Genomic DNA, 9,309 nt, shown 5'->3' with positions numbered 1-9,309 from the left:
ATTTTAAAAAAAGGTCATGGCGACAGCGCTTCAAACAATGGCGCCCAAAAAGTAAATGTCAGAGGAAAAGCGGAATGTCAACTAATGTACTTGATGAGATCACACTTTTGTTATCCCTCATACTTTGCATGATAATTCAGTTTCTTCATGATTTGTTGTCAAATATGTAGCTTACTGTGGTTGTTGTTCAAAAGGTCACAATTAGACAGAATGACAATTTATGACAAGATTAGTTCAAATGTAAAACCCTTTTTTCTTTCATCATAAAAAGACAAGATTCTGAAATATGCAGGCTGTATATGAGTAGCTTCCAAAAACAATTTTTAGTATAAAGTAGCCTTTATGAAATGAAAAAGTTGGATATCCCTGCTCTAGCCCAAACATTGAAATATGAGCCATATTACTGGAGCTATATTTTATTCTTTCTATTGCAGATTCGGGTCTTAATTTATGGGTACATATAGCTGCCCAAAAAAATGCTCATTTGAAAATGACATTGATTAATTAATAATATGTTAGCAATATAATTTTTATGTGAACATAATTAGCAAATTGAAATGCAAAACTCCAGTGTGGATTTTCAAGTTGACAGTTCTTGTTCAATGCTCTAACAGAGAACACTGCCATATTGAGAAAAACAATTGTTAAAATATAATGTACTACATTATTGTGATCGCATTATTTGTGACAAAAAGAAGATGAAAACTTAATGTGCAATTTAACTATGCTTTTTCTTAACCTACCAAGTCCAAACTCAAATTCAAATCCTTATTGAGTAAAACTATATTATTCCTCCCATTTTCGATTTCATTTCCTCATTGTCATGCGTTATCCTGGCCACATTCTTAATAGTTTGGCCTGTCAATCGATCACTATTGGTGGGATTTTCAGGGAAGGGAGTAGATTAGTAATCTAGTCATTAAAACACTTTTTCAATATAATTTATTGCGTCGAAGCATAAGCAAAATAGTTGTGTTCTGTTCATAAATATGGATTCCCCCTGTTAAGAAAGTGTAGACTTAATAAACGCAAACATTTTCTGGGCGAGGTCCTCCAGTACCTCCCCCCGCCCTCCTAATCTTTAGTACCCCCACTTTCAGACAAAGTCAGACGCCCATGGTTGTAATGACATCATTTTGACCATATTTCAACCAGTAATGACGTTATTTCAACCAACTGTTCCCACTGGGTTGCTCACGTGTTAAAGTGACCTCTTGATATACAGTACTGTAGGTAGGTCAACTGACTGAGGAGGACACATATAGGTGGTATTAGTCCAAGGTGTGAGTCCCAAATGTAACCCTATTCACAATATAAGGCACTTCTATTCCCTATATAGTGCACTACTTTTGACCAGGGCCCATATGGCTCTGGTCAAAAGTAGTGCACTAAATAGAGAATAGAAGTGCCAGTCTGGACAATGACTATAGGTTGATGGTGTTAGTCCAAGAGGTCCTAGCAACGCAGCTGAGGGGCATTAAATAGAGAGCAGGGAGGCAGAAAGGAAGGGTTAGCCATGTCAGTATGTATGCATCAGTCCAAGGCTTTGACGTTTCCCTTCCTAGTCACACCATAGCACAGGAACAAGCTTGGTGATAAGGGAGTGTCTCTAATGCATACTGTCTCACACACATGCATGTGCACAGAGGCATACACACATGCACACATGCGCATGCCCGCAAACACACACACACACACACACACACACCCAGTGTTATTTCAGAATTACTCCAGAAGGGGATGTTTCTGAACTATTGTGTTGTTAAAGCAGTTAAAGAAAAGATAGATATGAGAAAGCTCATGTGTACTTTGTACATTGTTTAGGTATACAGGAGATTGTACTGTATATCGTATTACCTGGACTAAGTACAGAGTTTACATAATTCGCTTGGATAGACAGAGGGAGTTACAGTTACTGTGTTCTCATTAACCAGTGAGGTTTCAACAATAGGCCTATCCCATACGATAAATCATATATACAGTATATATACAATATAATACTCACTGTCACACTGTCTGGTTCACAGCAAAAAAATCACTTATATAGAAACGCTTCCTTTAAATCCATAGATAAGCCTAGACTAGACACTGCTACTGTATAGAGACCAGACTCTGCCATAGAGGCATATGAATCATTCACAATGTGTCATGAATGAAGGAAAAAGTTGAGTAGCATAAAAGATAACACACAAAGTAAAAAATGTGGGTTTCATCTACAAGTAATCCGCAGACCAACCTATGAGATGATGGTGTTTCAGCTGGTGAGTGTGTGTAGCAACACTGTTCAATTATGATGGTAGTGAACGACAGACATGCAGCACACAGCTGCCACACGCTGTCCAGTTGGGAGTACTGCAAATAACTGATGAAAATCTACTTTTAATGAGACCAACTCTACAGTGAATCAGCGGAGGCTGCTGAGGGGAGGACGACTCATAATAATGGCTGGAATGGAATCAATTGAGTGGTATCAACAACATGGAAACCACCGTCTTTGATGTGTATGGTACCATTCCCACTGACTCCATTCCAGCCATTAATATGAGACGTCCTCCCCTCAGCAGCCTCCACTTAAAAGTTGACCTAAAATAACTACATGACTTTCTTAGAAGACAGTTGAGAACAAACCAGCCTGCCAGATTTGACAGTAGAGAGAGAGAGAGAGAGAGAGAAAGAGAGATCCAGATTGCAACAGCCACTTAAAATCAGACTCCTTCCTCAGCCAGTCTTGAAATGTAGAGCATACTCTCTCCTCCACTATCAAGGCATACCACGGTGTGACAGTTATTCCCCTGAGCATTCCCCTGCAATACTAAAATAATCACTGGTTCCATTAAGGGGTTGTGTCCTAAACAACACTCTTTTCTCTTCTTAGTGTACTATGTTTGACCAGGTATTGCACTATGCAGGACATAATATACCTTTTGGGACACAGACAGGGTTTTCAGGGTTTTCCTCCTTATAGGCATGCATGTGAACCTGTTAACAGCAATAGGAGGGCTAGATGATGCAGGAATTTATGGATATGTTTACCACATAATACCACACAAAGGTGCGAGGAGATGCTGAGTATGGAGAAGAATAGGTTGCTAAAGAAGACATCATTAAGGAAAAACTATTCATGAGAATTTCTTTCCAGAATTTGTGGTATACATTGAAGGGATGGTGTTGAGTCAAGGGGTATATACACTATATATATGGCACACCTTATTACCTACAGGTAACTGACAAAATAAAGGAAACACCAACATAAAGTGTCTTTAATAGGGCGTTGGGGCACCACGAGCCAGAACAGCTTCAATGCACCTTGGCATAGATTCTACAAGTGTCTGGAACTCTATTGGACGGATGCAACACCGTTCTTCCACAAGAAATTCCATCCTTTGGTGTTTTGTTGATGGAAAACGCTTTCTCAGGCTCCGCTCCAGAATCTCCCATACGCGTTCAATTGGGTTGAGATCTGGTGACTGAGACAGACATGGTTTACATTGTTTTCATGCTCATCAAACCATTCAGTGACCTATGGATGGGGGGCATTGTCATCCTATGGGGGCACAGCCATGTTAGTGAAATTAATGGCCTGCCCAGCATTTTTATTCAACACCCTAAGAATGATGGGGTGTTAATTGATTAATTAACTCAGGAACCACACGTGTGAAAGCACATGCTTTCAGTATATATTTGTATCTCTCATATAATCAAGTGTTTCCATTATTTTGGCAGATACCTGTATATAGTGCAGTGCAATACATTTGACCAGAGCCCTATAGAGTGCCATTTGGGACACAGCTATGATAAAAGCCTATACAGTTTAACAGGTATCCTATGTAATGTAGCAGGCAACACATCCTTCAATATCCTCACCACTAAGGTCATGCTCTACTTCAGGGGTCTTCAACAGGCAGACCGTGGGATTTTATTTTTTTCAAATACTATATTAGTATACAGTACTTTTATTTAGAAATGTGGGTTTTTGAAAACTCTGGGCTTCTTGCGATTAAAAATGATATATAGTTATGATCAGGCTCCTCGACCATCTGCTCAAGAAACAAATTGTCCCGCAGGTGAATGTAGTTGGGGACCCCTGCTCTACTTCATACTCTTAGCAGTAACTCATTTTAGTTTGGTGCATTGTAGTGTGGCCTTGGATAATGTTTTGCCCCTAGATGTAGATGTGTGCAGCATAATTGAGACACAGTAAGAGAAAAGCAAACCATTTATTCATTTGACCACCAAGCACAAATAATCACCAATACTTGAATATTTGGCCTCTTCAGCCAGCCAGTGCAACAGTTCCATGTACTGTAGGTAAGACACAGCCAGTCAGCAACTGCCAAGTCCACAGTGGCATCAGACTCTTAAAACACCAGTGTCCGTATTCACAGTATCTCAGCGTATGAGTGCCGATCTAGGATCAGTATTGCTAGAGCACTCCTACTGAGACTCTTGTAGATACAGAACCAGTCATTTTAGACTGTGTAGTATCAGTACCAATGAAGGTCCTTCACAAGAAAGACCACAGAATGATGGACAGATATTCTTGTCTCTCAGAGGCCAAGTCCACCGGTAGGTAAACAATAAGCCTGAGGCTGTGAAAGGAAGTCAGTGTTGGCATATAGAAACAGTCCTTTAACTTTCAGGACCTGGGTTTGCTTTTGAACACAAAATGACCATGCTCAATTCAGTTAGTGGGGTACATCGGGTTTGATTGAGGTGTGCAATTTTTACCACAACTTGACAAAATGCAATAGCTTTTTCTGCTTAAAATTTTTTAAATAAAAAATATAAAACAACTAGTTCCGCATCTCGAAATGGATGGTGGCAAATTGTTGTTCTGGATTAGTAGAAAAATCACACCAGAATTCAACAGTCTTTTAGAGTTCCAGTTGCAGAGAACTGTGGGACTTGCAGTCCTTTATGCCTGGATGGTGCTTTTAGCGCTGAAGGCCAGGTAGTAGACCAGGATACCGATGAGAGCAGCCATAACCTCAGTAGCCACCCACGGGCCGTTCCATGCACCCTAGAAACAACAAGACAACGCAGCACCAGTTAGGAAGGAATCTCAGATGAGAATGGAAAACACTAAATGCGAGTGTTCCATCATGTGTGAAGACACATGGAAGGTGCAACACAATTGATAAATGTAAACTGGAGACACCATTTCTGAAGACTGATGTGTTTGACAGAACTGTGCTACTTGAACTAGCAAAAACGTGTCTGAGCTTTGTGTAACTAACATTTACTAGCTAGCTAAACATCTCAGCTAACTGTGAAAACAATTCACGTATTTCCCGTAAGTTTGCGGCCCACTGCCTTTTGCAACCAAATACAACACTGTCTCCAAAAACGGCAAGGTGCCTCCAGTAGTGTTTCCTCTTCTGCCGTTTGTGACGTCTCCATTTTCTATGCGTAATGCGTATACTATAGACATGACTGTCTTTCATCGAGTATTCATTTGTTATTCTGTCTATGCTGACTCACCCTGTGATCCACGTTGACAGAGAAGAGAGGCTGGATGGAGTCACTATCCTCATTGTTCCTCTGGGCCTAAAAAACAAACAAACAAATATAAATACACACAATTGCATAAGGCTATAGGTCATATCTGACAGTATGCACAAATATTTTACTCTGGACTTACACTTGCAGAGATAATCAACAATCAAGACATTGAGATCTCCCCTGGTGGTTGTATCTTTCAAACAGCATGCATAACCAGTTATTTTTAGCCAATGTCAAAGCTTGCTAGCATCGAGCTGCGCTCTCACGATTGGCTATCGGGTGGTCACGTCAAAGAAATGTGCAAAACTTGGGAAAATGTGGAACTCTTGCTGTCTAGTAACCAACTGTTAAGCCGCTGTCTCCTCCTTCCATTGAAAATGACTGGTAGCTAGATCGCTGATTATCTTGCCAAGTGTGAGTGATGCCGCATTCAAGACCACTAGGAACCTCTGGGTAAGAATTTGCTCACTTTTTTTTTTGCGTAGAGCTTCGTATTCATTGATTCTGATACTTTAAAAGCAGGAAACTCATCTTTCTACGAGTTTCCAAGTCAGAAATTTCAGGGTTGTCTTGAACGTGACAAAAGTCCGCAGTTACACTCATAGCTAGACAAATAGGAATGAAGCACCTACCTTGCGCAAAGAGCTATAGGACTCCTCATCGAAGAATTTGACCTGGTATGTACCGGAGCTGGCCTGTTTGTGGGGCATGCTCCAGGACACCTGAGAAACACAGAGAGAGACAGAGCGAAGACATGACAAACTAAGTCATAAACCCACAGCATGTGCACAGAGGCTCAAGTGACTCTTGGTATATTGGACATCCATAGTGTATGTCCACATCAGACACATCATACCATCTCTTACCTGGTACTTGCCGACATCCTGGCCTCTGGTCACGGGGAACTGTCTGCCATTGACGTCAGCATACAGAGCCACACTCTGTTGAACAAAGATACGCATTTAGAGCGTGATGAGAAAAAGAGAGGTGTGTCTGTCTGTCGTGTCTAACTACAGTACCTGGGCTCCATTGGCGCAGGCCAGGCTGAGCTCCACGATAAAGACAGACTCAGAGGAGATGACGGCATCAGAGGTGGTGTAGGCAGAGGGGGTGATCACTGGGTCTGAACAGCTCTCACCTAAACAACATGGGAAGAAATGAAATCAAGCAGTCTTTGCTAGCTACCTTAATGTGAAGGTACTGTTCATTTCTACTCTGAGAGCCTAGCTAGTGCATAACAAAATAATTGACTTGGCTAGCTAACTATCTGGTGGTGCAGATTGATCAAATCTGCAAAATTGGGTTGAATAGAATGGCTACTGTAGCTAGCCACCTAGCTATCCAACCTTGTTAGCTAACATTCACCTTCTTATCCAGCTATCCAAATACATACCGGTAGCTAGAATTTTTTTCCTAGATTTATAGTTTCAAACATGGTAAAATATGAAGATATTACTTATAAATAGCTAGTTTACTAGCATACTCTTATCAGTAAGCTAGCTAGCGAATACAGTGCATTTGGAAAGTACTCAGACCACTTGCCTTTTCCCACATTTTGTTACGTTACAGGCTTATTCTAAAATTGATTAAATACATTTTTTCCCTCATCAATCTACACACAATACCCCATAATGACAAAGTAAAAACAGGTTTTTAGAAATGTTAGCAAATGTATTACAAATAAAAACAGAAATAAGTATATAAGTATTCAGACCCTTCGTTATGAGACTTGAAAATGAGCTCAGGTGCATCCTGTTTCCATTGATCATCCTGTTTCCATAACTTGATTGGAGTCCACCTGTGGTAAATTCAATTGATTGGACATGATTTGGAAAGGCACACACCTGTCTATATAAGGTCCCATAGTTGACAGTGCATGTCAGAGCAAAAACCAAGCCATGCGGTCAAAGTAATTGTCTGTGGAGCTCTGAGACAGGATTGTGTCGAGGCATAGCTTTGGGGAATGGTACCAAAACATTTCTACAGCATTGAAGGTCCCCAAGAACACAGTGGCCTCCATCATCCTTAAATGGAAGAAATTTGGAACCACCAAGACTATCTAGAGCTGGCCGCCCGGCAAAACTGAGCAATCGGGGGAGAAGGGCCTTGGTCAGGAAGGTGACCAAGAACCTGATGGTTACTCTGACAGAGCTCCAGAGTTCCTCTGTGGAGATGGGAGAACCATCTCTGCAGCACTCCACCAACCACGCCTTTATGGTAGAGAGGCCAGAAGGAAGCCACTACTCAGTAAAAAGGGACATGACAGCCAGCTTGGAATTTGCCAAAAGGCACGAGAAACAAGATTCTCTGGTCTGATGAAGCCAAAACGTAACTCGTTGGCCTGAATGCCAAATGTCACATCTGGAGGAAACCTGGCACCATCATGCTTTGGGGTTGTTTTTCAGCAGCAGGGAGACTAGTCAGGATCGAGGGAAAGATGAACGGAGAAAAGTACAGATATCGTTGACAAAAACCTGCTCCAGAGCACTCAGGACCTCAGACTGGGGCGAATGTTCACCTTCGAACAGGACAACGACCCTAAGCACACAGCCAAGACAACACAAGAGTGGCTTCGGGACAAGCCTCAATGTCCTTGAATGGTTCAGCCAGAGCCCAGACTGGAACCCGATTGAACATATCTGGAGACTTTAAAATAGCTGTGCAGCAACGCTCCCCATCCAACTTGACAGAGCATGAGAGGATATGCAGAGAAGAACGAGAGAAACTCCCCGCTGCCAAAAAGTACTGAGTCAAAGTTCTGAATACTTATGTAAATGTGATATTAGTTTTTTTTTAATACATTTGCAAACATTTCTAAAAACTGTCATTGTGGAGTATTGTGTGTAGATTGTGGGGGGGGAAATCTTTTCATCCATTTTAGAATAAGGTTGTAATGTAACAATTTGGAAAAAGTCAAGGGGTCTGAATACTTTCCAAATGCACTGTAGATTTCCTTGACGCTAGTTAGTTACTGTTGCAATCTCTCTGAAATTACTCACCGGTGCACAAGCAGACAAGAGCAAGAAACGCGGCTATTCGGATCATCATGGTTGATTTCTCAAAATGTCTTTAACACGACAAAGACTTGCGCAGCTAGTTATTTCAGCAGTTGTTGCAGACACGTCTACGTCAGCTTTCAGACCGTTGCGCTGTAACGCACCGTATCAGCGCAATGCACTATGGGAACGTGGCTGTGTTGACACGTCACCTCTCACTGAGACTGTAGGAAGTGTATTTTATAGGCCCGTTAGAATAAGCTACATATTTTACGGTGTTTCACTTAAGTAAATAAGTCTAAAACATACTTCATGGTGGTAAAAGTATATTCAATATAAAAGTACCATTCAAACATGGATGTAACAATATCAGATACGCATTTCTGGGTTATTTAATTCCAGGTAACATAGCCTAAACGTATTTCTAAAGAGAAAGGGAGTTGTTTATCACATCCAGGTTGGATTAAATAAAATCCAATTCCTGTTTGACTAACCCTCCTTTACGTATTTCAGTCATTCCTAATCGTAACCTAAATCATACTTCTGACAAGCAGTATTTGCACCCTACCTTTCATAACTCATATTTTGTCTCTACAGGTATGTTTACTATTTCCAAAATAACTGCCTGAGTAAGTCCCGAATGGCACTCTATATAGTGCACTACTTTTTGACTAATTGTGCACTATATAATGAATAGGGTGCCATTTGGGAAATATCCCTTCAATTTGCCTGGATGCCAATACCGTTCCCTTGTTGCAGCATCTATTGCACTGAAATTTACCAAGCAATGTGTTGGATCCTGAAAAAGTAT

The 9,309-nt window shown here is 41.0% G+C and overlaps 1 protein-coding gene across 2 annotated transcripts; it reads right to left on the bottom strand.

The window, feature by feature from the left end:
- Positions 1–4,203: 4,203 nt before the first annotated feature.
- LOC106567025 (translocon-associated protein subunit delta) lies at positions 4,204–8,695 on the bottom strand. Of its 2 annotated transcripts, XM_082960147.1 has the most exons (7): positions 8,502–8,678; positions 7,217–7,300; positions 6,522–6,640; positions 6,369–6,443; positions 6,135–6,224; positions 5,482–5,547; positions 4,204–5,020 (listed from the first exon to the last, which is right to left on the bottom strand). In XM_082960147.1, the coding sequence occupies exons 1-7, from the start codon at positions 8,548–8,550 to the stop codon at positions 4,916–4,918; spliced, it is 588 nt and encodes a 195-aa protein (XP_082816273.1). In that variant the 5' UTR covers positions 8,551–8,678; the 3' UTR covers positions 4,204–4,915. The 2 variants fall into 2 exon arrangements, with proteins under 2 accessions (XP_082816273.1, XP_013991279.1); XM_014135804.3 differs by lacking the exon at positions 7,217–7,300 and having other exon boundaries at positions 8,502–8,695.
- Between the last annotated feature and the right edge of the window lie 614 nt (positions 8,696–9,309).

The sequence above is a fragment of the Salmo salar genome, chromosome 13 (genome assembly GCF_965601325.2).
Source record: "Salmo salar chromosome 13, fSalSal1, whole genome shotgun sequence".
NCBI lineage: Eukaryota > Metazoa > Chordata > Actinopteri > Salmoniformes > Salmonidae > Salmo > Salmo salar.
Note: the sequence above shows the minus strand (reverse complement) of the source record. Positions and strands in the feature narration are given on the sequence as shown.